The following is a 27,384-nucleotide window of genomic DNA, read 5'->3' as shown; positions in this document are numbered from 1 at the left end:
GCAGAGCCTGGCCCCCTCCCCTTGCCCCCCACCCCTCAGCTATTGATAGACATTGATCAGATCCCTCTCAGTCTTCTCCTCTCCACACTAACCACCCCCAGGGCTCTCAGTCTCTCTTCCCAGGGGAGATGCTCAAGTCCCCAACTCCTCCTCCTGCCTCTCCCTTGGATTCTCTCCAGCAGGTCTCTGTCTCTCTGGAACTGGGGAGCCCAGAGCTGGACACAGGATTGCAGCTGTGCTCTCAGCAGGGCAGAGCAGAGAGGTAGAAGAACTTCCCTAGCCCTGCTGGACACCTTTCTTGCTGCCCCCCAGGATCCCCTTGGCTCTCTTGGCCACCAGGGCACTTTGCTGTCCCATGCAGAACTTGCTGCCCACCAGCACTCCAAGGGCTTTCTCCATGGAGCTGCTCTCCAGCAGGGCAGCCTCTAACCTGTCCTGCTGCCTGTTGTTTCAGCTGGAAATACCCACTTAATGAACACATATTTCAGTAAAGAAGCTAACTCAGGTTATTGCCAGGCCACTCAAGATCTGCCTTCTGCTGGCAGCCACAAGAACCCTTCCCTCAGCTGCCACCAGCCCCGCCCAGTGCAGCCTCTGGCATTCCCAGCTGGGTGCAGCATCCTCTCTGTACACAGCACAAGAGAATGCATCCAGCACAGACTTTGCAGGCCTGGCTTTCATTCAGTACACACAAACCATCTAAACACCAATTCCACATCCCTCTGACCTCTGAGCATCCTGAGCAAGCAATGCTTGGCCCCCACTGCAGCATCAATTCCACCACATGAATGTCAGCAGTGGTCAGGGTTGGAAAGGACCTCAAAGCTCATCCAGTTCCAAATCCCCTGCCATGGGCAAGGACACCTGCCACCAGCACAGCTTGCTCCAAGCCTCATCCAACCTGGCCTTGAGCATCTCCAGGGCAGCCACAGCCTCCCTGGGCAACCTGTTCAGTTCACAGAATGATAGAGGCTGGAAGGGACCTGGAAAGCTCATCCAGTCCAACCCCCTCTGCCAGAGCAGGGTCACCTAGAGCAGGTCACACAGGAACACTTCCAGGTGGGGTTTGAATATCTCCAGAGATGGAGACTCCACACACCACAGCAGGTTGCTCACAGCCACATCCAGCCTGGCTGCAAAAACCTCCAGGGATGAGGCTTCCACCACCTCCCTGGGCAACCTCTGCCAGGCTCTCACCACCCTCCTGCCCAACAACTTCTTCCTCACATCCAATCTGAATCATAGAATCTTAGAATCATAGAATCAACCAGGTTGGAGGAGACCTCCAAGATCATCCAGTCCAACCTATCTCCCCACTTCTACTTTTGCTCCATCCCCCTCCCAGCCCTATCACCCCCTGACATCCTAACAAGTCCCTCCCCAGCTTGCTTGTACCAACCTGTTCCACTGTCATCCCCCTTCTCCTGCATTTTCAGGAGAAATGACTTTTTTTTCCTACCCATTCCAGAGATGACAACACTTCTGGCAGAAGTTTTAAGACCTCCTTACCCTGTGAATGATTCCTGCAGAGTGGAGGTGCTTGATCCCACAGAGCATCTGGTACAGCAGGTAAGACATTCGCTCGTGGTCTAGCTCCATCTGAATGACCTGGCACAGGTTGGCATCCATCAGCTCCATCACCAGGTAACTGAGTGAGAAAGCAAAGCCATGAGGTTACTGCCTGTGCTGGGGGAGGACCCACAGCACCATCTCAAGCAAGTAGCAGTGCTTCAAAAGTCACTTTTCACTCCTGAGGGCTGGGAGTAACACAGCTTGAAGGCTGAGCCTGCTCACAAGGGCATGGTTGGGGTGGTTGCTGCTCACTGCACCATCTCACTGCAGAGACACCAACCCCCCCAGGGGTCTAGCAAAGCAGGGGCACTGCTGCCCCTTTCTGCAGCAGGAAATGGAATGGAATGAGGGGAGGAGTGTTGTAGGTTGAGGGTTAACTGCTGGACCTTGGGGTGGCACTGGATTATCACAGTCTCACAATAGATCAGAGGTTGGAAGGGTCCTCCAGAGATCATCAGGTCCAACCCCCCTGCAGAGCAGGGTCACTTAGGGGAGTCTGCACAGGAATGCATCCAGGTGAGGTTGGAAAGGCTCCAGAGAAGAAGACTCCACAATCCCCCTGGGCAGCCTGCTGTAGGGCTCTGTCACCCTCACTCCTCATGAGGAGAAGTTTCTCCTCATGTTGAGTTGAAACCTTACATGGTCAAGTTTGAACCCACTGTTCCTTGGCTTATCACTGGGAACCACCCAGCAGAGCCTGGCCCCCTCCCCTTGCCCCCCACCCCTCAGCTATTGATAGACATTGAGCCTATCTCAGCCTTCTCTTCTCCACACTAAACAGCCCCAGGGCTCTCAGTCTCTCTTCCCAGGGGAGATGCTCAAGTCCCCAACTCCTCCTCATGGCTCTCCCTTGGATTCTCTCCAGCAGGTCTCTGTCTCTCTTGAACTGAGGAGCCCAGAGCTGGACAAAGGATTGCAGCTGTGCTCTCAGCAGGGCAGAGTAGAGAGGTAGAAGAACTTCCCTAGCCCTGCTGGACACCTTTCTTGCTGCACCCCAGGACCCCATTGGCTCTCTTGGCCACCAGAGCACTTTGTTGGCCCATGCAGAACTTGCTGCCCACCAGCACTCCAAGGTCTTTCTCTGTGGAGCTGCTCTCCAGCAGGGCAGCCTCTAACCTGTCCTGGTGCTGTTGTTATTTCTCCCCAGTGTCATTCCCTTCCCTTTCCTGCATGCCCTCTATTTAAGAGGCAGGACTTCTGGGGAGCTCTCTCTGCCTCTTGCTTTCTCTTTGCTGGCTGCTGGGGAGGATCTTGCTGGCTGGGAGCTGCTTTGCTATGCAGTAGGGCCTAATCCACTTCCATCCAGTAAATCAGGTTTTGTATACATATTCCTTTTCCCTTAATCATAGAATCAGAGAATTGTCAGGGCTGGAAGGGAGCTCAAGGCTCAGCCAGTCCCAACCCCCTGCCATGGGCAGGGACACCTCACACCACAGCAGGTTGCTCACAGCCACATCCAGCCTGGCTGCAAAAACCTCCAGGGATGAGGCTTCCACCACCTCCCTGGGCAACCTCTGCCAGGCTCTCACCACCCTCCTGCCCAACAACTTCTTCCTCACATCCAATCTCAAGCTCCCCACTTCTACTTTTGCTCCATCCCCCCCACTCCTATCACTCCCTCACCCCCTCCAAAGTCCCTCCCCAGCTTTCTTGGAGCCCCCTTCAGATGCTGCAAGGCCACCAGAAGGTCTCCTGGGAGCCTTCTCCTCTCCAGCCTGCACAACCCCAACTCTCTCAGGCTGTCCTCAGAGCAGAGCAGCTCCAGCCCTCTGCTCATCCTCAGGGCCCTTCTCTGGACACCTTCCAGCCCCTGCACATCCTTCCTGCAACAGAGGCTCCAGAACTGGCCCCAGGGCTGCAGGTGGAGTCTGAGCAGAGTGGAGCAGAGGGGGAGAATCCCCTCCCTTGTGCTTTTGTTAACACTACTTTTGCTAACCTCCAGTTCTGTGCAAGTCTTATTTTATTGACTCCTTCTACCTTCTCCTGCCTATCTTTTCCCTGTGGGGGAAGAAGGAGTGGGAGCAGGGGTAATATGCATTGTCTCCAGTGGGGTTTTGCCCTGGAAGCTCAAACTAGGGCAGTGCTGCATTCCGCATGGCAGGGAGTGTGCCCTCCATGGGTGTATGGGCATCATGACACTGAAAACATGCCAAAGAAGGAGGAGCCAAAGTGGGACAGTATTTCAGAACTAAGAGGGAAATTATTTCAGAATGAAGTGGGAACTTATTCCAGGACAAAGTGGGAACTTATGCCAGGACAAAGTGGGAAACTATTTCAGAATTAAGAGGTAAATTATTCCAGGACCAAGTGGGAAATTATTTCAGAATGAAGTGGGGAATTATTTCAGACCAAAGTGGGAAATTATTCCAGACCAAAGTGGGATTTTTTTTCAGACCAAAGTGGGAAATTCTTTCAGACACAAGTGGGAAACTCTTTCAGAATGAAGTGGGACAAGATTTCAGCCCCAAGTGAAGTGCCTCACACATGCCAGGGGGGGAGTCACATAACCACCATCACCTCCCAGGCAAGCTAAGAACAGGGAAGCAGACTCTTGACTGTTTCACCCCTCCCTCTGCACACAAAGGTAATCCAAACACACCACCCCTCTGCAGGAGGACCACCACCAAGCTTTGCACACTCTGACATGCTGGAAAAGACCTGGACTTGGCCCTTTGTGAGGGCCCAAGTGAGAGAGAGCCCAAAGTGCTTCCACTATGAGGATGCAGAGCAGTGCAGATGATTTTAAATGAGGGGCTTACAACCTTTGCATTTGGTGGAGCTTCTCTGTTCAAAGGCACTCTGTGGTGCCCCACAGGTCTGTAAAGCTTTAGCTGAATTAATGCCTGGGTTTACTTACACATCCTGGAACTCCTCCAGAGATTTCTGTGGCGTGAAGACATTTAATAAACTGATAATCTGAAAAGCAAAGGGAGACAAAAGGAGGAAGAGAAGTGATAAACACAAGGAGTTGAGCCCAGCTAGAAGTGTGTTAAAGCATAAACTCTGCTTCTTCACTGTTCAGTTGCTATTAACACTTCTCACTGGGGTAGGGCAGTAAAAAGTTGTCACCATTCAAAAATCAAATGGCACAGATCTCTTAGGATTTCTTCGAGGTGCACTTGAAATCCCAGGCTCACAGGGTGTTAGGGGTTGGAAGGGACCTCTGGAGATCTTCCAGTCCAAGCCCCTGCCAGAGCAGGACCAGAGAATGCAGCACAGGGCACACAGGAACACATCCAGACAGGGCTGCAAAGGCTCCAGAGAAGGAGACTCCACAACCTCTCTGGGCAGCCTGCTCCAGGGCTCTGGCACCCTCCCAGTGCAGAACTTCCTCCTCCTGCTGAGCTGGAACCTCCTGTGCTGCAGTTTATATCCAGTGCCCCTTATGAGCAGAGCCACCATGAAGACAACAACCTCCACCAGCTCTCTAGGCTAACACACTCAGTCCCTGCTTGCTCCTCATATTCTGACTGATCCTTGCCTCCACACAGGTTGCCTTTACAATCCCCTCCACCCTTTGCACCCATCAGCACAGCCAGATGAATGCTCTGAGCCAGGCAGCATGAGAAATGGGGTAGTTAAAATGCATACAGTCCCTGCTGCCCTCTGCTCTTTCCAGCCCATTAAAAGGATGAAGGCAGAATGCATCATCCTCCCACCTACAGGGAGAACTACCTCCTCCTCTCTGCATTCCCAAAGCCCTCCATGCATTGCTCTGACTGAAGGTGGTTTCCACCCAAGCCAGTAGAGATGAGACAGGTCCAGCCTTGATCTGCACAGTGGAAATGTTAAGGATAAAGCAGTGGCCAGAAGTGGGGCAGAGGATGCCAGAGGTGCCAAGCCCTGCTGGTTGTCCTTTCAGGCTCCATCCTTTATCTGTCCCTGTGAATCTGTCACTGACCTGGCCCTGAGCAAAGCCTCCCACACTGTCCCACACCACAGCCTGGGCTCCAAGCTGGTGACACATGGGTTTGATGGGTGGACCACCAGAAGGATAAAGAACTGGCTGGAAGGCTGCACCCAAAGAGTGGCTGTCAATGGTCCATGTCCCAGGGGAGGCCAGGGACAAGTGGAGTCCCTCAGGGATCAGTGCTGGGACCAGGCTTGTTCAGCATCTTTGTTGGTGCCATGGGCAGTGGCATTGAGGCTCCCTCAGCAGGTTTGCTGCTGGCACCAAGCTGTGAGGTGCTGCTGACAGGCTGGAGGGAAGGGATCCATCCAGAGGGACCTGCACAGGCTGCAGAGCTGGGCCCAGGACAACCTCAGGAGGTTCAACAAGACCAAGGGCAAGGTCCTGCATCTGGGGCAGGGCAATGCCAAGCACAAATCCAGGCTGGGAGGGACTGGCTGGAGAGCAGCCCTGAGGAGAGGGACTTGGGGGTGCTGGGGGATGAGAAGCTGAGCAGGAGCCAGCAGGGAGCACTTGCAGCCCAGAGAGCCAAGCAGAGCCTGGGCTGCAGCAAGAGAAGTGTGGCCAGCAGGGCCAGGGAGGGGATTCTCCCCCTCTGCTCCACTCTGCTCAGACCCCACCTGCAGCTCTGGGGCCAGGTCTGGAGCCTCTGTTGCAGGAAGGCTCTGGAGGGGCTGGAAGGTGTCCAGAGAAGGGCCCTGAGGATGAGCAGAGGGCTGGAGCTGCTCTGCTCTGAGGACAGCCTGAGAGAGTTGGGGTTGTGCAGGCTGGAGAGGAGAAGGCTCCAGGAGACCTTCTGGTGGCCTTGCAGCATCTGAAGGGGGCTCCAAGAAAGCTGGGGAGGGACTTTGGAGGGTGTGAGGGAGGGATAGGAGTGGAGGGGATGGAGCAAAAGTAGAAGTGGGGAGCTTGAGATTGGATGTGAGGAAGAAGTTGTTGGGCAGGAGGGTGGTGAGAGCCTGGAATGGGTTGCCCAGGGAGGTGGCTGAGGCCCCATCCCTGGAGGTGTTTGCAGCCAGGCTGGATGAGGCTCTGGCCAGCCTGATCTAGTGTGAGGTGTCCCTGCCCATGGCAGGGGTTGGAACTGGATGATCCTTGTGGTCCCTTCCAACCCTGACTGATTCTACGGAGAACCAGTGTCACCTCTCAGCTCTCATCACATTTTCCAAGCTCATTTATGCTTTGCAGTAGGGAGAAAAACTCATTGCAGGGCCTGAAGCAAGAACAAACATGCAGCAAAGTGAAAAATTCCCTCCTAATTGAAAAGGAAAGGGGACAGGGTGGCACTGACAGGGACTGAGGGGCTGCAGGAAAGCTAAATTCATGGGCAAGGAGATCAATTTTCTATTTCATGGAGATTATGAGACTCCATTGGGTGCTTTCTTCCCTCCTGTACCATTTACTAGCTTTTCATCCCACCCTACCTTCTGCAGCTGAACTCAGTGACTTTGTTGGGAAGCTGAATTCAATCCATTCTCTACCCTCTCTCTTTGTTATCAGAAGTGTCCATTGTACTGGGGGAAGTTAATCAGCTTTTCAAGACCTCCTTGCAAAGGGAAAGTGCCAAAGATGACTCAAAATGCCCTTTGTTCAAGTGAAGCCTTCCTAGATTTATGCTGCCTCAGAACATGCAAAATAGGATCTGCCAAGAACTTTTGTGGCATTGGATGGGACCTGGAATAAAGGATCCTTTGCTTCCCTGTTAGTAAATTGACTTCAAAGCTGATTTCCACATAGTTGTGTGGAAGCTGATGTGGAAGGCAGGGGCTCTGAAGCCTCAGCACGTTGTGGCATTCCTTCTAACCATCATCTTCTGGAGCCCCCTCTTCCAGGAAGGATCTGGAAGGGCTGGAAGGTGTCCAGAGAAGGGCCCTGAGGATGAGCAGAGGGCTGGAGCTGCTCTGCTGTGGGGACAGACTGAGAGAGTTGGGGTTGTGCAGTGTTCTTGCAAACAGTCCCTCTGCAGCCTTCTTGGAGCCCCTTCAGCTACTGCAAGGCTGCTCTGAGCTCTGCCTGCAGCCTTCTCTTCTCCAGGCTGCACACCCCCAGCTCCCTCAGCCTGTCCCCATGGCAGAGCTTCTCCAGCCCTCTGAGCATTTTTGTGTCCTCCTCTGGAGCCTCTCCATCAGGTCCAGGTCCCTCCTGTGCTGAGGGCTCCAGCTCTGGCCCCAGCCCTGCAGGTGAGGTCTCCCCAGAGCAGAGCAGAGGGGCAGGATCCTCTCTCTCCAGCTCTGGCCACACTGCTTTGGATGCAGCCCAGGCTGCCCTTGGCCTTCTGGGCTGCAGTCTCACACTGCCTGCTCCTGGCCAGCTTCTCCCCCCCAGCACCCCCAAGTCCTTCTCCTCAGGGCTGGAAAAGGACTTCTATACAAAATGGGAAAAGTGGGGTTAGGTTCTGCATTTCCTTCAGCAGTTTTGTAGCAAACCTTCCCCATGATGACCTCTCCTCTTGTGCAACCTCTGCAAGGCAGCCTGCAGGTGAAGTCCAGGACAAGAAGTGACACTTGTGCATGGGCATTCCAACGGGAGACACACAGCTTTGGAGCCACACATCCCAGGGATGAGGGGGATGGAGCCAGGAGCCCAACACCCTTGCACTTCTGGGTAAGGAGTTAGCAAGAATGGATCCTGCTCCCTCCCCTGCCCCTGTGGCATCTCCCCTCCTTGGCACAGCCTTTAACCAACCACACATCCTGCCCTCTCCCCTATCCCTATGGCATCTCCCTCCTTGGCACAGCCTTTAACCAACCACAATGAATTTTCCCCCTCCCTCCCTTGGACATAGAGCACCAGAGGGATTGTATCCTTGGAGTGTAATTCCCACAATGAAGTTTCCTCCTCTCTCCTGTGACATACAGCACCAGCAGGACTGTAGCCTTGGAGTACAACTCCCTTTTCAATCCTTCCAGCCTAAAATAAAGCTCCCAACAAACCAATTCTCCTTCTCCCAAGCCCATCTACCTCCCAAGCTCCCCACTTACGTTTTTGTGGTTCACACACTTCATCAGGACCAGCTCCCTGTAAGCTCTCTTGGCGTGGGTTTGGTTCTGGAATGGTCTGCTGAGCTTCTTGATGGCCACATTTCTGTCCAGGACAGCATCATAGGCAGCACTGCAGCAATCACACACACAGAGGGCAGGCAGCTGAGAGGGGATCCTGCATTTCTCAGGGCACATGCACAGAATCACAGGAGGTTAGGGGTGGGAAGGGACCTTTGGAGGTCATCCAGCACAACCCCCTGCCAGAGCAGGGGCACCCAGGGCAGGTCCCACAGGAACACATCCAGGTGGGATTTGAACATCTCCAGAGCAGGAGACTCCACAACCTCTCTGGCAGCCTGCTCCAGGGCTCTGCACCCTCCCAGGGACAAAGTTTTCCCTTCTGTTCCCCTGGCACCTCCACTGCTCCAGCTTGCCCCCAGTGCCCCTTGTGCTGTCCTTGGCCATCCCTGAGCAGAGCCTGGCTCCAGCCCTGCACATCTTTATACCCAGCAATGAGGGCAGCCCTCAGGCTGCTCTGCTCCCAGCTCCAAGCCCCAGCTCCCTCAGAGATGTTCCACTGCCTGCAGCAGCTCTGGAGCTCTCTGCTGGACTCTTTCAAGCAGTTCCCTGACGTCCTTCCTGAACTGAGGGGCCCAGAACTGGACACAAGATTGCAGATGTGACCTCACCAGGGCAGAGTAGAGGAGGAGTAGAACCTCGCAACCTACTCCCCACAGCCCTTCTAATCCAACTCAGGATCATAAAATCACAGAACTGTCAGGGCTGGAAGGGAGCTCAAGGCTCAGCCAGTCCCAACCCCCTGCCATGGGCAGGGACACCTCACACCACAGCAGGTTGCTCACAGCCACATCCAGCCTGGCTGCAAAAACCTCCAGGGATGAGGCTTCCACCACCTCCCTGGGCAGCCTCTGCCAGGCTCTCACCACCCTCCTGCCCAACAACTTCTTCCTCACATCCAATCTCAAGCTCCCCACTTCTACTTTTGCTCCATCCCCTCCACTCCTATCACTCCCTCACACCCTCCAAAGTCCCTCCCCAGCTTTCTTGGAGCCCCCTTCAGATGCTGCAAGGCCACCAGAAGGTCTCCTGGCAGCCTTCTCCTCTCCAGCCTGCACAACCCCAACTCTCTCAGGCTGTCCTCAGAGCAGAGCAGCTCCAGCCCTCTGCTCATCCTCAGGGCCCTTCTCTGGACACCTTCCAGCCCCTCCAGAGCCTTCCTGCAACAGAGGCTCCAGACCTGGCCCCAGAGCTGCAGGTGGGGTCTGAGCAGAGTGGAGCAGAGGGGGAGAATCCCCTCCCTGGCCCTGCTGGCCACACTTCTCTTGCTGCAGCCCAGGCTCTGCTTGGCTCTCTGGGCTGCAAGTGCTCACTGCTGGCTCCTGCTCAGCTTCTTATCCCCCAGCACCCCCAAGTCCCTCTCCTCAGGGCTGCTCTCCAGCCAGTCCCTCCCAGCCTGGATTTGTGCTTGGGATTGCCCTGCCCCAGCTGCAGGACCTTGCCCTTGGTCTTGTTGAACCTCCTGAGGTTGTCTTGGTCCCAGCTCTGCAGCCTGTGCATGTCCCTCTGGATGGATCCCTTCCCTCCAGCCTGTCAGCAGCACCTCACAGCTTGGTGCCAGCAGCAAACCTGCTGAGGGTGCACTCAATGCCACAAGGGACTTGCTGATCTCTGAGGTCTCTTCCAAGCTCAGGTTCATTCTATGATTCAGTGAAAAGGCTGAGCCTGCAAGTCAACTCCAAGACCTCCAGTAAGAGCCTGGACCATTTGCATCCCAAACTCTTCTACTTCTTTCTCTGCTAACTCTCCCACAGCACCTCTTGATCAGCTGAGGATTTGGGTTTCAATTTCTACATCTTTTAGTACCAGAGGCTATCATTCACCCCTGGGCTTGTGCTAAAATGATAACTTGACTGCAACATGAGCTCAGAGCAATCTTCCAGGTTTACAACCACAGCTGACAGCTGAACAGACCCCAAAACGCAGGAAATAAAAGTCTTTGCCTATCAATTCTCTTGATGGCCACCTCTGGCAGTTAGTGTCAAAAAAAATTTGCCTCCTTTGAACTGTAAATCATTTGGAACAAAGCTATGGAGCAAGGATGATGAATTTCAGCCAGCTGCAAAGGCAACTTCCTGGCTACAAAGAGCTGTGTGCAATTACAGCTTTGCTGACTTCAGCAGGGAAAAGGGAAAGAGAGAGAAAGGGAAATAGATGAAACTCAGTCTAGGCTGATTTACACCAACCCAGATCATCATTCACCACTAACCTTGTGTCCCAGGTCAGGCTTGTAATGATTCATAGATTGATAGAACGGGCTGGGTTGGAAGGGAACTTAAAGCTCATCCAGTTCCAACCCCCTGCCATGGGCAGGGACACCTCCCACCAGCACAGCTTGCTCAGGGCCTCATCCAGCCTGGCCCTCAACACCTCCAGGCAGGAGGCAGCCACAGCCTCCCTGGGCAACCTGTGCCAGTCTCTCCCCACCCTCACTTGAAACAATCTCTTCCTCCTCTCCACTCTCAATCTCCCCTCTCCCAGCTCAAAGCCATTGTCCCTCAGCCTGTCCCTCCCAGCCCTTGTCCAAAGTCCCTCCCCAGCTCTCCTGGAGCCCCTTCAGGTACTGCAAGGCTGCTCTGAGGTCTCCCTGCAGCCTTCTCTTCTCCAGGCTGAACAGCCCCAACTCTCCCAGCCTGTCCCCACAGGGGAGGTTCTGCAGCCCTCTGATCATCTTCATAGCCTCCATTGGATGCTTTCCACCAGCTCCAGGTCCTTCTTGTGCTGGGGACCCTAGAACTGGAGGCAGTGCTGCAGGTGGGGTCTGAGCACAGCAGAGCAGAGGGCAGAATGAGAGCAATGCTCTATCACCACACACCTGAAGGGTCAGGCATCCTTTTTTTTTATACCTATCTCAAAAGGCAAAGTAAACCATCCTGGTTTCATGTCCAAGGTTCTATCTCAGTAGACACCAAGTGTCTTTTGTGGCCTTCCACGATCTGAAGGGGGCTCCAAGAAAGCTGGGGAGGGACTTTTTAGGGTGTCAGGGAGTGATAGGACTGGGGAGGGGATGGAGCAAAAGTAGAAGTGGGGAGATTGAGATTGGATTTTAGGAAGAAGTTCTTGGCCAGGAGGGTGATGAGAGACTGGCACAGGTTCCCCAGGGAGGAGGAGAGGAAATGGCCTGAAATTGTGCCAGGGGAGGGTTAGGTTGGAGAGGAGGAAAAATTTCTTAGCTGCAAGAGTGGTCAGGGATTGGCAGAGGCTGCCCAGGGAGGTGGTGGAGTCCCCATCCCTGGAGGTGTTCCAGAACCCTGTGGCCATGGCACCTGGGGCCATGGTTTGGTGGCCATGGTGGGGTTGGGTTGAAGGTTGGACTGGCTGATCTCAGAGAGCTTTTCCAACACAAAAAGACCCCAAACCAAACCCTCATCCCTGGAGGTTTTTGCAGCCAGGCTGGATGTGGCTGTGAGCAACCTGCTGTGGTGTGAGGTGTCCCTGCCCATGGCAGGGGGTTGGGACTGGCTGAGCCTTGAGCTCCCTTCCAAACCTGACAGTTCTGTGATTCTAAATACTTCAACAAAGAGCAATCTCTGCTAGTCTTTGATCTCAGGTTCCTTTGGATGGGGCCCACACATCCTTTTCTAGATGCTTAGCCTCTCCCAAGCCACTACTCCATTAAAGTACTTTCATTAGCTCTTGGAGGACACAGTGGAAGCCCAAAAGAGGAAAGGAAGTTCCCAGCCACCACCTGCATCCCAGGGCAGGCTGTGCAATGGAGACTGTCAGCCAGCTCAGCATCCAGGCTTCTATATTTAGAGAGCTTTTTCACTGCCAAGGGACACCAAACATTCTTCTTACCTCTTGCTGCAACTATGAATTGTTACAAACAGCAGCAACTAGCACAGGCTGCCCAGGGAGGTGCTGGAATCCTTGGCCCTGGGGGTGTTTCAGAGAGGCAAGGTGGTGCTGAGGGCCATGGTTTAGCCCCAGCCTTGGCACAGTTAGAGGATGGTTGGACTGGAAGATCCAGATTGGACCTGTTTGAGGGTAGGAAGGCTGTGCAAGGGGATCTGTACAGGGTGGTTGGATGGGCTGGGCTCAACTGTATGAGGTTCAACAAGAGGAGGCTGAGGGGAGACCTCATTGCTCTCTACAGCTCCCTGAGATGATGCTGGAACCAGGTGGGGCTTGGGCTCTGCTCCCTAGTGACAACTGAAAAGACCAGAGGGAATGGCTTCAAGCTGTACCAGGGGAGGGTTAGGTTGGAGAGGAGGAAAAATTGGATGTTAGGAAGAAGTTCTTCCCCAGGATGGTGGTTAAAGACTGGCACAGGTTGCCCAGGGAGGAGGAGAGGAAATGGCCTGAAATTGTGCCAGGGAAGGGTTAGGTTGGAGAGGAGTGCTGTGTCCAGTTCTGGGCTCCTCAGTTCAGGAGATGTTGAGATGCTGGAAGGTGTCCAGAGAAGGGCAACAAAGCTGGGGAGGGGTCTGGGGCACAAGGGTGGGGAGGGGTCTGGGCACAGTGGGGGTCTGGGGCACAGCCCTGTGAGGAGAGGCTGAGGGAGCTGGGGGTGTTCAGCCTGGAGAAGAGGAGGCTCAGGGCAGACCTCATTGCTCTCTACAACTACCTGCAGGGAGGTTGTAGCCAGGTGGGGGTTGGGCTCTGCTCCCAGGCAAGCAGCACCAGAACAAGAGGACACAGTCTCAAGCTGTGCAGGGGGAGGTTTAGGCTTGGTCTTAGCAAGAAGATCTTCCCAGACAGAGAGATTGCCCTTGGGATGTGCTGCCCAGGGAGGGGGTGGGGTCAGCATCCCTGGAGGTGTTTAAGAAGAGCCTGGATGAGGCACTCAGTGCCATGGTCTGGTTGATCAGTTAGGGTTGGATGATTGGTTGGACTGGATAATCTTGGAGGTCTCTTCCAGCCTGGCTCATTCTGTGATAGCCTTTCCTCACCAGAGATGTTGCAGTACCCTCAAGCATCTTTACAGCCCTTGGCTGTCCCCTCTCCAGTAAGTCCCTGTCCTTCATCCAGGAAGCAAACCCAAGACTCAGGAAACACAGACAGCAAGCAGAGTCTGTGCACCTGGCAGAAGCTGAGCACTCAGCACATCCAACCCCTCAGCCAGGTGGCAGATCTGATATTTTTGGATCTCCAACCTGAAATAGAAAAGAGCTACTCTCTTGCATAGCTGCCTCACAGTGAGCAGTTAACAGCCCTGCTGGCCTGCCTGACAAACAGAACAGAAGCTGTCAGCTGGCAGAGGAAGAAACATCCTTTCACAACCCTTCCTGCTGCATTTCTCAAGTGATTTAAAAAGCAAAATTCATCCCAGCCCTAGAGAACATCTTGGCAGCAAAGTCAATGGTGTAATCATGGAAGGGGGGGGGGAGAAATGGTCAGGGTGAAAAGGTTATCCCTAAAAGGTTGCAGCTGCTCTCTCCTGTGGCTTTTACCACTATTCACAGGCTCACAGGGTGTTAGAGATTGGAAGGAACCTCTGGAGATCTTCCAGTCCAAGCCCCTGCCAGAGCAGGACCAGAGAATGCAGCACAGGGCACACAGGAACACATCCAGACAGGGCTGCAAAGGCTCCAGAGAAGGAGACTCCACAACCTCTCTGGGCAGCCTGCTCCAGGGCTCTGGCACCCTCCCAGTGCAGAAGTTCCTCCTCCTGCTGAGCTGGAACCTCCTGTGCTGCAGTTTCCATCCCTTGCCCCTTGGCCTAGCCCAGGGTGCAACTGAGCAGAGCCTGTCCCCTCCCTCTTGACCTCCAGCCCTCAGAGATTTATAAACATTTATAAATGTTATTAAATCCCCTCTCAGGGGATGCTCAGGGGGTTGGAGCAGCTCTGCTACAAGGACAGGCTGAGGGAGCTGAGGGTGTTCAGCCTGGAGAAGAGAAGGCTCCAGGCAGACCTTAGAGCAGCCTTCCAGCAGCTGAAGGGTCTCCAAGAAGGATGTGAGAAGTCTGTTTGCAAGGGCCTGCAGGGACAGGACAAGAGGAAATGGCTTTAAGTTGGAGAAAGGCAGATTTAGACTAGATGTCAGGAAGAAGTTCTTCACTATGAAGCTGCTGGAACACTGCAACAGGTTGCCCAGGGAGGTGGTTGAGTCCCCCTGGAGATATTCCAGGTGAGGCTGGAGAGGGCTGTGGGCAACCTGATCTAGTGGAGGATGTCCCTGCTGAGTGCAGGGGGTTGGCCTGGATGAGCTTTGGAGCTCCCTTCCAACCCAGACCATTCTGTGATTCTCTGATTCTAGGATTCTGGGATTCTCTGATTCCCTGAGTCTCTGATTCCCTGAGTCCCTGATTCTCCGATTCTGAGATTCTATGATTGTCTGATTGTCTGATTCCCTGATTCCCTGAGTCCGATTCCCTGACTCTCTGATTACCTGACTCTCTGATTCCCTGATTCCCTGAGTCCGATTCCCTGACTCTCTGATTACCTGACTCTCTGATTCCTTGAGTCTCTGATTCTGTGATTCTGATTCTCTGATTCTGCGATTCTCTGATTCCCTGAGTCCCTGATTCTCTGATTCTATGATTCCGATTCTCTGATTCCCTGATTCTGTGATTCTCTGATTCTCTGATTCCCTGATTCTCTGATTCTATGATTCCGATTCTCTGATTCCCTGATTCTCTGATTCTCTGATTCCCTGATTCTCTGATTCCCTGATTCTCTGATTCCCTGATTCTCTGATTTTCTGATTCCCTGATTTTATGATTCTATGCTTGTCTGATTCTCTGATTCCCTGATTCTCTGATTCTTGCTTCTTTCCCAGTTATAATGAAGATATTAGTAGCAGGTAGAAGGAGTGGTAAGTTGCAAAGCAGCCATGAAACAGAGCTGCTTCTTCTTAAAGACAATTAACTTCTCTCCCCTTTCAGACATGTGGCAGCTGCTCTCTGGCACCCTACAGCAGCTTCCTCCACATCCAACCTGAGTCATCAGCAGGAGCACTGCTAGACATTGCCTCCTCCTCCCACCCCTTCTCCAACCAGGCTGTCTCTGAGCATTACTACCCAAATTCTCTGAGCATTACTACCCAAATTCTCACAGCATCACCTTGAGGAAGCCACACCTGACCAGCTTCACTCAAGAGTCTGCAGCTCAGAGAAACTCAACCTTTGCTCTTCCCACTGGCATTGTCTCAGGACCTTCAAGTTCATGTGCTGGTGATCCAGATGCCAAATGAAACTGGGAAAAATCATAGAATGGTTTGGGTTGGAAGGGATCTCAAAGCTCATCCAGCTCCAATCCCTCTGCCATGGGCAGGGACACCTCCCACCAGCACAGCTTGCTCAGGGCCTCATCCAGCCTGGCCCTCAACACCTCCAGGGAGGGGACAGCCACAGCCTCCCTGGGCAACCTGTGCCAGTCTCTCCCCACCCTCACTTGAAACAATTTCTTCCTCATCTCCACTCTCACTCTCCCCTCTCCCAGCTCAAAGCCATTGTCCCTCAGCCTGGCACTCCCAGCCCTTGTCCAAAGTCCCTCCCCAGCTCTCCTGGAGCCCCTTCAGGTCCTGGAAGGCTGCTCTGAGGTCTCCCTGGAGCCTTCTCTTCTCCAGGCTGAACAGCCCCAACTCTCCTTGAGAGGAGCCTGCAGTGAGGCTTCTCCCTAGTCTCAGGTGATAGACCTGAAGTTGTGCCAAGGAAGGGTTAGGTCGGATTTTAGAAGAAACATCTTCCTTGAAAAGATTCTCAAAGCCTGGCCCAGGCTGTCCAGGGAGGTGGTTGAATGCCCAGCCCTGAAGGTGTTTCCAAGAGGCAGAGGTGTGGTGCTGAGGGCCATGGCTCAGCCCCAGCCATCTCTAAAAATGCAGAGGCAAAAGCCAACCAGGATGTCACAACCTCTGAACAGAAGAGTTTTGAATTCTCTATTATTTCCTAAAGGTGCTGCACTTGTGCCTTCTGTTTGCATTCTTCACATCCCTGCAAGGTCTCTTTAAAGAAGCAAACATCAGCAGCTACCTCAGTTCCAGAGGCTTCCACTCCAAGCACTCCAGGAGACTATGGGATGTGACAACTCTCTGTAATGTTCTCTGTGCCTTTTACTGCACAAAGACTGCAATTGCAGGGCTTGCTTGGGTTAGGATTTGCACTGTCCCTGGAAACAGTGCTCACACTTGTCAGTGAGGATCAGATCTTCCTCCTGCTCTCTTGCTAGTTCCCTTTGGCAGCATGGAGAAGCCAGCTCCAGTGCTATCACTCCCACCAGCAACAGAATCTATCAGTGAACCTCTAGGATCCTTCTGCCTCAGGACCACAGAATCACAGAATCGACCATGTTGGAAGAGACCTCCAAGCCCATCAAGTCCAACCTACCACCTAATCCTAACTAATCAACCAGACCATGGCACTGGGTGCCTCATCCAGGCTCTTCTTGAACACCTCCAGGGATGATGACTCCACCACCTCCCTGGGCAGCACATCCCAAGGGCAATCTCTCTGTCTGGGAAGAACTTCATCCTCACCTCCAGCCTAAACCCTGGCACAGCTTGAGACTGTGTCCTCTGCTTCTGTCACTGCTTGCCTGGGAGCAGAGCCCAACCCCCACCTGGCTACAACCTCCCTGCAGGTAGTTGTAGAGAGCAATGAGGTCTGCCCTGAGCCTCCTCTTCTCCAGGCTGAACACCCCCAGCTCCCTCAGCCTCTCCTCACAGTGCTGTGCCCCAGACCCCTCCCCAGCCTTGTTGCCCTTCTCTGGACACCTTCCAGCATCTCAGCATCTTTCTTAACCTGAGGAGCCCAGAACTGGACACAGCACTCCAGGTGTGGCCTGAGCAGTGCTGAGCACAGGGCAGGATGAGTTCCCTGCTCCTGCTGGCCACACTGTTCCTGATGCAGGCCAGGATGCCATTGGCCTTCTTGTCCCCCTGGGCACACTGCTGGCTCCTGTTCAGCTGCTGCCAACCTGCACCCCCAGGTCCCTCTCTGCCTGGCTGCTCTCAGCCACTCTGTCCCCAGCCTGGAGCACTGCCTGGGGTTGGTGTGGCCAAAGTGCAGAGCCTGGCACTTAGCTGTGCTAAACCTCATGCCCTTGGACTCTGCCCATCTGTCCAGCCTGGCAAGGTCCCTCTGCAGAGCCTCCTACCCTCTAACAGATCAACAACTGCTCCCAGCTTGGTGCCATCTGCAAACTCACTGATGATGGACTCAATCCCCTGGTCCAGATCATCAAAAAAGAAATAGAACAGGATGGGGCCCAACACCCATCCCTGGGGATGTCTGTTGCCTGCCTGGGTTTGTATATATTTTTATTTACCTTTTTTTCCCCTTCTAACTTTGTAACTTCCCTTCTACTCTAATGCCTTTTATATTTTGTTCAACTTAACTTTTCACTTCCAACTCAATTCCAGACTCTTCATTTCAGGATTTTTTTTACTCCAATATAATTTCCCTTTTACTCCAAAACCTTTTATATTTTATTAAACTTAACTTTTCACTTCCAACTCAATTCCAGACTCTTTCATGATTTTTTTTTACTCCAATCTAACTTCCCTTTTACTCCAATGCCTTTTATATTTTATTAAACTTAACTTTTAACTTCCAACTCAATTCCAGACTCTCATTTTTTTTACTCCAATGTAACTTCCCTTTTACTCCAATACCTTTTATATTTTGTTCAACTTAACTTTTCACTTCCAACTCAATTCCACTCTTTCTTTCATGATTTCTTTTACTCCAATGTAACTTCCCTTCTACTCCAATGCCTTTTATATTTTATTAAACTTAACTTTTCACGTCCAACTCGATTCCAGACTCTTTCTTTCATGATTTTTTTCTTTACCTCTCTTCCTACCTAATTTCCTCCTGGGGTGGGGGATGGGGGGAAACAAAGGGAGAGTGAAGGCAATTTAAATCTGTTCCATTTGGGCTTTTGGGAAAAGCTTAAACCACACCAAAGTGCCCCAAAATAAGGGCTAACCCTCTTCCCAAGCACCAGAGAAAAGGCTGAGACTTACCAAACAATTCCCTGAGCCCCAGAGCCAATAGGTTTCAAGTTCTGGTAGCGTTTGAGGACTGTGAAGGTCGAGTCACCTACTTCCACACTGTAGAACTGGTTGTCCACTTTGCTTTTGCTCATGTTGTAATGTTTGGCAAGGTATGACACATCCACTTGTTTCCCAAATCCCTGTGGTGCAGAAGAAGGGGAAGAGGGAAGGGGGTAGGGAGGGAGAGTTAGAAATACAGAAAGGAAAGCTGGTGGAAACAGCAGAAGAGTGATAAAACAGCCAAACAGCCTGGTTTCCCATCATGAATTTTTGTTATTTTGGGCTCAGCAGCAGCACAGCTCTACACAAATTCCCAGAGATGCTCTCAAAGGCTGTGTACCAAACCCTCCTTCACCCAGGAAGTCAACCACAAAAAGCCACTGATTAAAGCAAGCTGCTGAGCTCTCCAGCTGCTCTTTGTGGCACAGTTCCTCCTCTGCTCTCTGCGTGCTGGGGCTCCTGCTTTGGGCTACTGGTGTGTGGGGCTCATGCTGATTCTGCCCTCATTTCTGTTGCAATAGAATCAGAGAATGGTCTGGGTTGGAAGGGAGCTCCAAAGCTCATCCAGTCCAACCCTTCTGTACTCAGCAGTGACATCCTCCACTAGATCAGGTTGCCCAGAGCTCTGTCCAGCCTCACCTGGAAGATGTCCAGGGATGGAGCGTCAACCACCTCCCTGACCAACCTCTTGCAGTGTTCCAGCAGACTCATAGTAAAGAACCTGTTCCTCACATCAAATCTCAATCTGCTCTTCTCTAGTTTGAAGCCATTGCCCCTGGTCCTGTCCCTGCAGGGCTTTGCAAACAGTCTCTCTCCATCCTTTGTGCAGCCCCCTTCAGGTACTGGCAGGCTGCTCTGAGGTCTCCCTGGAGCCTTCTCTTCTGCAGGCTGAACACCCCCAGCTCCCTCAGTCTGTCCCCATGGCAGAGCTGCTCCAACCCCCTGATCAGTTTTGTGGCCCAACAGCTCTCTCTTATTTTAACATGAGAGGACTTCCCTCAGTGTAGAAGAGGGATGAGAGACACAGGACTTTGGCTTTTCATCAGGGGTCAGACAGACCAAATAAGTCTACTCAGGTGGGCACCAAAACTTGCTCTTTAAAGACCTTGAGGACATCTCCATCTGAGTTGTGAAATAAACAGGGCATTATCTCATTGTCCCTGCACAGCTTGGCTTAATGCTGACCACCTCCTTGAGACACTTGTAACTATTTTAATAAACAGAGCTGTTCATTCACATGGGAAAAAAAGAAATCTCATTTCAAAAGAGGAATCAGAAGCATTACACTGACTCATTGGTCTGGCACAGGGCAGGGCTTGCTTGTTCTGTTTCAAATGCAGAAAGGGAAAGATTGATGGACACTGACACACTTTGGCTTGGAAGGGACCTCAAAGCTCATCCAGTTCCAACCCCCTGCCATGGGCAGGGACACCTCCCACCAGCACAGCTTGCTCAGGGCCTCATCCAGCCTGGCCCTGAACACCTCCAGGCAGGAGGCAGCCACAGCCTCCCTGGGCAACCTGTGCCAGTCTCTCCCCACCCTCACTTGAAACAATTCCTTCCTCATCTCCACTCTCACTCTCCCCTCTCCCAGCTCAAAGCCATTGTCCCTCATCCTGGCACTCCCAGCCCTTGTCCAAAGTCCCTCCCCAGCTCTCCTGGAGCCCCTTCAGGTACTGGAAGGCTGCTCTGAGGTCTCCCTGGAGCCTTCTCTTCTCCAGGCTCAACAGCCCCAACTCTCTCAACCTGTCCCTACAGGGGAGGTTCTGCAGCCCTCTGATCATCTCTGTGGCCTCCTCTGGAGCCTCTCCAGCAGCTCCAGGTCCTTCTTGTGCGGGGGCCCCAGAGCTGGAGGCAGTGCTGCAGGTGGGGTCAGAGCAGAGCAGAGCAGAGCAGAGGGCAGAATCCCCTCCCTGTGCTGCTGCTCTCCCTGCTCTGGATGCAGCTCAGCACACAGCTGGCTCTGGGCTGCCAGGGACCATTGCTGGCTCCTGGGCAGTTTCTCACCACCTGACACCCCCAAGGCCTTCTCCTGCAGGCTGCTCTGCAGCCTCTCCTCACCTAGCCTGGATCTGTGCTTTCTCCCCCATAAAAGAACTGTATTTATTACATTCCCCTGGCTGAATTCTGCTTCTGAGCACCATTCCTTCTGTCACTCCTGAGCCTCCATGACCACAGCTGCTTGCAGCTCAGGATGCCACACACCTCAGGAGCTATAAATACAGACTCTGCTCCTGGCAGCTTGAGCTAAACTGCTCTCCTTTGCATTTCCAAGAGAATGAGAGCTGTCACCATGTCTCTTAGCAGGCACCAGCTGAGCTTCCCCTCAGTGTGAGCAGCCTTTCCCTCTCTGCACACAGAACTACCCACAGGAGCACATCAGCTTTTAAGGAGGTTACCCCTCAAAGCTCCTGGAACAAGCTGAGTTGCTCCGAATATGAAGATATTGGCAAGGAAAAGAATTAGAAGGAAGACTAAAAGGCTGAGTCCTAGCCTGCAGTTGGCACAGTGCCCACAGAGAAGCAGGAGGCAAAAGGGAAGATGTTTTGAGCTGGACAAAGAGATTTGTATAGAGCACAGTGACAGGACCAGGGGCAATGGCTTCAAACCAGAGCAGAGCAGATTGAGATTAGGTATCAGGAAGAAGTTCTTCACTATGAGGCTGCTGCAACACTGCAAGAGGTTGCCCAGGGAGGTGGTTGAGGCTCCATGGCTGGAGATCTTCCAGGTGAGGCTGGAGAGGGCTGTGGGCAACCTGATCTAGTGGAGGATGTCCCTGCTGAGTGCAGGGGGTTGGCCTGGAGGAGCTTTGGAGCTGCCTTCCAGCCTGAACCATTCTCTGATTCTGTGATTCTCTGATTCTGGATGAGCTTTGGAGCTCCCTTCCAGCCTGAACCATTCTATGATTCTTTAAGTGTTGGTTGGGATTTTCTGCTGGGTTTTGTTCAAGCACACAGCTTCTCTTTAACCTTCCCTATCTGAAAGACCACCAACCCCCCCTCCCCGCCCAGCAGCTCCAGAACTGCCTCTCACCTAGTTCTGATTACAGAGGGAGCAGCAGGGCTGCCCTTTATTTCTTTTCCTCTGGTCTCTACCAAAAAAAAAAAAAACCAACCAACCAACAACAACAACAAAAAACCCCACAGAGCAAGGCATAATTTACCTATTCTGCACCTGCCTTCCCCATGCTCACTGAGTTTTGACTACTTCTAATTGCTTGAGAGTGGTTCCAGTTGTGTAGCTACTGCTTCAATGTGTAAATACAACCCAAGGCAGGCTTTGCAAACCATGCAAGCAGCCACCCTGGCTTTGAGCAGAGTTTCCAAGGTTCCCTGCAAATGGAAGAGGTTCTGTGGATCACTGAGGGGCGTTCTAGTGTGAGGTGTTCCTGCTCATGGCAGGGGGGGTTGGAACTAGATGATCCTTGTGGTCCCTTCCAGCCCAGACTGAGTCTATGGTTCCATGATTCCTGAATAAATCTGAGGTAGAAGGGGTGGGGAAGGGATTGTGCCCCTGGACTCAGCACTGGGGAGGCTGCGCTTCAAATACTGAGTTCAGTTTTGGGGTGCCTCACCCCAGGAAAAACATTGAGGAGCTGGAGCAGGGCCAGGGAAGGGCAAGAAAGGTGGGGAAGGGTGTGGAGAAGAGGGCTGGGGAGGAGCAGCTGAGGGAGCTGGGGGTGTTTGGTGTGGAGAAGAGGAGGCTGAGCTCAGGGAGACCTCATTGCTCTCTGCAGCTCCCTGGGAGGAGGCTGCAGCCAAGTGGGAGCTGGGCTATTCTCTCCAGAATCAGATGGTAGAAGAAGAGGTAATGGCTTGAGGCTGGAGAGGAGGAAAAAATTCTTTGCTGCAAGAGTGGTCAGGGATTGGGAGAGGCTGCCCTGGGGGGTAGTGGAGTCCCCATCCCTGGAGGTGTTCAAGAAACCTGTGGCCATGGCACTTGGGGCCATGGTTTAGTGACCATGGTGGGGTTGGGTTGCTGGTTGGACTGGATGATCTGGGGAGATTTAAACTGGAGATGAGGAAGGAATTCTTGAGAGTGAGGGTGGGGAGACACTGGCACAAGTTGCCCAGGGAGGCTGTGGCTGTGCCCTCTCTGGAATTCAGTTTTGGGGTCCCTCACTACAGGAAAGACATTGAAGAGCTGGAGCAGGGCCTGAGAAGGGCAAGAAAGGTGGGGAAGGGTGTGGAGAAGAGGGCTGGGGAGGAGCAGCTGAGGGAGCTGGGGGTGTTTAATCTGAGGGGAGACATCATTGCTCTCTCCAGCTCCCTGAGAGGAGGTTGGAGCAAGGTGGGGGTTGGGCTCTTCTCCCTAATAACAAGGATGAGAGGAAATGACCTCAAGTTGCCACAGGAGAGGTTTAGGTTGGATATTAGAGGAAGCTTCTTGACTGAAAGGGTTCTCAAAGCCTGGCAGAGGCTGCCCAGGGAGATGGTTGAATGCCCATCCCTGGAGGTGTTTCCAAGAGGCAGAGCTGTGGTGCTGGGGGCCATGGCTCAGCCCCAGCCTTGGCAGAGTCAGAGAATGGGTGGACTCAGTGTTCTTCAAGGTCTTTTCCAACCAAAATGATTCTGTGATTCCACATGTGAGAGTCTGCACAGCTAAACAACTGATGCCTGAAGAATCCAACACTGCCAGGTAGCATCAAGCCCTGGTCATCAAGGCAAAGAAGGTAAGGGTGAGGAGACTGATCAAGAAACATTTAAGACAAAAGATTCCTTGGGAGTGAGGTTTCTTTACAGACTGGCACTTAATCAGTGATCCACATGGAAAAGGTAGGGAAAAATCCAGGGGAGAAAGATGTAAGAGCAGGTGAGAAAGCTATGGCAGATGTTTGAGAATCAGAGAATCAATAAGGTTGGAAAAGACCTCGAGGATCATCCAAGTCCAACCTGTCACCCAAGAACAAGTTTGCAGACACCTCACAGGAACACAGCTCCAGAGATAGCCAAGTGGCAAAGAGTGGAACTGAGTCCACAACAGAGGAAAGTGATGGCAGCAGCTGCCCCCAGCTCACAGCAGAAGGGAGAAGAGTTGGAACACTTTCATGTGCATTGAGCACCTTGGTCTGAGGCCCCAGATGTGAAAAAGCAGCATAACATTGGAAGGAGCAATGGAGATGAGGGAAGGGAAATGGGATCACTGCAAGTTAGCCGAACCACTAGGACATGAAAAGGAGACTCTGCTCATCACCAGCAGTGAAGGGAGGGTAGGAGCAGGGCGTTAAGAGCACAGGACACCCAAAAGGGGATTGCCAGCTGCTCTTTGTACCATGTAGTGCCAGGACACTTTATTTGAACTGCTTTGGACTTCCCAGGAAACAGGAATTACACTGAAATACTGAGAAGGTTCCTACTTGTACTTGCAAGCAGGGCAGCAAGACTGACTGCGCAAAATGTTATGCACATGGACTTGGGCAGGCTGCAGAGCTGAGCCCAAGGAGACCTCATGGAGCTCAACAAGGCCAAGTGCAAGGTCCTGCACCTGAGTCAGGCACAAATCCAGGCTGGGTGAGGAGTGGCTGCAGAGCAGCCTGCAGGAGAAGGCCTTGGGGGTGTCAGGTGGTGAGAAACTGCCCAGGAGCCAGCAATGGTCCCTGGCAGCCCAGAGCCAGCTGTGTGCTGAGCTGCATCCAGAGCAGGGAGAGCAGCAGCACAGGGAGGGGATTCTGCCCTCTGCTCTGCTCTGCTCAGACCCCACCTGCAGCACTGCCTCCAGCTCTGGGGCCCCCAGCACAAGAAGGACCTGGAGCTGCTGGAGAGGCTCCAGAGGAGACCACTAAGATGATCACAGGGCTGCAGAACTTCTCCTGTGGGGCCAGGCTGGGAGAGTTGGGGCTGTTCAGCCTGGAGAAGAGAAGGCTCCAGGGAGACCTCAGAGCAGCCTTGCAGTACCTGAAGGGGCTCCAGGAGAGCTGGGGAGGGACTTCTGCCAAGGGCTGGGAGTGCCAGGCTGAGGGACAATGGCTTTGAGCTGGGAGAGGGGAGAGTGAGAGTGGAGATGAGGAGGAAATTGTTTCAAGTGAGGGTGGGGAGAGACTGGCACAGGTTGCCCAGGGAGGCTGTGGCTGCCTCCTGCCTGGAGGTGTTGAAGGCCAGGCTGGATGAGGCCCTGAGCAAGCTGTGCTGGTGGGAGGTGTCCCTGCACATGGCAGGGGGGTGGCACTGGATGACCTTTAAGATCCCTTCCAATTCTAAACCATTCTGTGATTCTATTTCTGATTGCAAACTAAGCCAATATATTTCCTTAAAAAAGAAGATAATAATCTCAGCAGATTAACTGGCATTTTAATTAAGCAAAATGAAAACCATTAAGAACAAACCAGAAACTGAACTCCAAAGCACTTAGAAAAGGCATTTTTGTGGTGCTGCCTCCTGGTTTGTTCTATTTGCTGCCAGCTTATCACAATTTGCTCGTGGGAGAGGCTGCTGAATTTCTGCTCCTGCTCTTTGTCCTACTATGGGATGGGGCTACAGAAATGAAGTACAAATGCATACTGTACCTTGTTTTACCTGTAAGGAACACACACCTGACAAAAGGCAATCTTCACATCCAGGGTAGGTTCACCACAATAATAGAAGAAATGGCGGCTCATAAATACCTGCAAGCAAAGAATTGATTTGGGTTATCAACCCAAACTCAAGCACAGAAGGTCAGCTTGGGCTGACCCCCACCTCACTCCAACCTCCTTTCAGGGAGCTGCAGAGAGCAATGAGGTCTCCCCTCCTCCTCCTCTTCTCCGGGCTGAACGATTCCCTCAGCTGCTCCTCCCCAGCCCTGTTCTCCAAGACCCTTCCCCACCTTTCTTGCCCTTCCCTGGACCTGCTCCAGCCTCTCAATGTCTTTCCTGGAGTGAGGGCCCCAAAACTGACCCCAGCACTCAAGGTGTGGCCTCAGCAATGCTTAATACAGGAGGACAAACCCTGGATCATAGGAGAAAGCATAGAGTGGTTCAAGTTGGAGGGGACCTCAGAGATCATCTGCTCCAACTAACTTCTAGTGAGCACCACACTGCAGCACAGAGGTCTGAGGGACCCAGGGCAGAACAGACTTGAGCTCATGGTTTGTGTAGTGCACATTTTAGCAGGTAGAATAGAACCAGAGAATCAGAGAATTACAGAATCAGAGAATCTGAGAATCCAAGAACGGAACCATAGAATCACAGAATCCTAGAATCTGAGAATCACAGAATCAGAGAATAATGGAACCATAGAATCACAGAATCAGAGAATTATGGAATCATAGAATCACAGAATTAGAGAATCTGAGAATCACAGAATCAGAGAATTATGGAATCATAGAATCATAGAATCACAGAATCAGAGAATAATGGAACCAGAGAATCACAGAATCACAGAATCGGAGAATAATGGAATCATAGAATCACAGAATTAGAGAATCAGAGAATCACAGAATCAGAGAATAATGGGACCATAGAATCACAGAATCCTAGAATTATTGATTCACAGAATTGTGAAATTCTAAATCTTAGAATCAAGGAATTACAGAATCCTAGAATAATAGATCCATATAATCACAGAATCATAGAATCATTGAGTTACAGAATCATGGAATCCTATGTTCTGGAATCATAGAACCACAGAATCATTCACAGAATCCTAGAATCCTAGAATTACAGAATCCTAGAATCACAGAATCATGGAAGCCTAAATCCTAGAATCACAGAATCATGGAATCCTAGAGTCATAGAATCACAGAATCATGGAAGCCTAAATCCTAGAATCACAGAACCATGGAGTCCTAGAATCCTAGAATCACAGAACCATAGAATCCTAGAATCACAGAGTCATGGAATCCTAAATCCTATAATCATAGAACCACAGAACCATTCACAGAATCACAGAATCCTAGAATCCTAGAGTACTAGAGTCCTAGAATCCTAGAATCACAGAATCATGGAATCCTAAGTCCTAGAATCAAAGAACCACAGAATCATTCACGGAATCCTAGAATCACAGAGTCCTAGAATCACAGAATCATGGAATCCTAAATCCTAGAATCACAGAATCCTAGAATCACAGAAACATGGAATCCTAAATCCTAGAATCCTAGAATCACAGAATCATAGAATCCTAGACACCTAGAATCATAGAATCACAGAATCATGTAAGCCTAAATCCTAGTATCACAGAATCATGGAAGCCTAAATCCTAGAATCACAGAGTCACAGAATCCTAGAATCACAGAATCATGGAAGCCTAAATCCTAGAATCACAGAATCATGGAATCCTAGAATCACAGAATCACAGAATCATGGAATCCTAGAGTCATAGAATCACAGAATCATGGAATTCTAGAATCTTAGAATCACAGAATCATGTAATCCTAAATCCTAGAATAATAGAACCACAGAATCATTCACAGAATCCTAGAATCAGAGATTCACAAAACCATAGAATCTTAGAATCACAGGATCATGGAATCCTAAATCCTAGAATAATAGAACCACAGAATCATTCACAGAATCCTAGAATCAGAGAATCACAAAACCATAGAATCCTAGAATCACAGAATCATGGAATCCTAAATCCTATAATCCTAGAACCACAGAATCATTCACAGAATCCTAGAATCACAGAATCATGGAATCCTAAATCCTATAATCCTAGAACCACAGAATCATTCACAGAATCCTAGAATCACAGAATCCTAGAATCACAGAATCATGGAATCACAGAATCATGGAATCCTAAATCCTAGAATCACAGAATCACAGAATCATTCACAGAATCCTAGAATCAGAGAATCACAAAACCATAGAATCCTAGAATCACAGAATCATGGAATCCTAAATCCTAGAGTCACAGAATCCTAGAATCACAGAATCATGGAATCCTAAATCCTACAATCATAGAACCACAGAATCAATCACAGAATCACAGA

At 51.8% G+C, this 27,384-nt stretch overlaps 1 protein-coding gene across 6 annotated transcripts in view; it reads right to left on the bottom strand.

The window, feature by feature from the left end:
- The window catches only part of MAPK10 (mitogen-activated protein kinase 10), a 59,198-nt gene extending 34,123 nt beyond the window's left edge, over nucleotides 1-25,075 (bottom strand). For 3 of the 6 annotated variants that reach the window (XM_054392390.1, XM_054392391.1, XM_054392392.1), the window contains exons 1-5: nucleotides 25,010-25,075; nucleotides 18,451-18,620; nucleotides 8,464-8,593; nucleotides 4,430-4,488; nucleotides 1,510-1,648 (exon numbers count right to left, since the gene is read on the bottom strand). In XM_054392390.1, coding sequence (XP_054248365.1) covers nucleotides 1,510-1,648; nucleotides 4,430-4,488; nucleotides 8,464-8,593; nucleotides 18,451-18,620; nucleotides 25,010-25,075 — 564 coding nt within the window. Of the gene's footprint in view, nucleotides 1-1,509; nucleotides 1,649-4,429; nucleotides 4,489-8,463; nucleotides 8,594-18,450; nucleotides 18,689-25,005 lie in introns of those variants that run through there. The other 3 variants (XM_054392393.1, XM_054392394.1, XM_054392389.1) reach the window with 2 other exon arrangements.
- Nucleotides 25,076-27,384: the final 2,309 nt, after the last annotated feature.

Source organism: Indicator indicator, chromosome 25, assembly GCF_027791375.1.
Source record: "Indicator indicator isolate 239-I01 chromosome 25, UM_Iind_1.1, whole genome shotgun sequence".
NCBI lineage: Eukaryota > Metazoa > Chordata > Aves > Piciformes > Indicatoridae > Indicator > Indicator indicator.
This window is presented reverse-complemented; position numbering and strand designations above follow the sequence as displayed.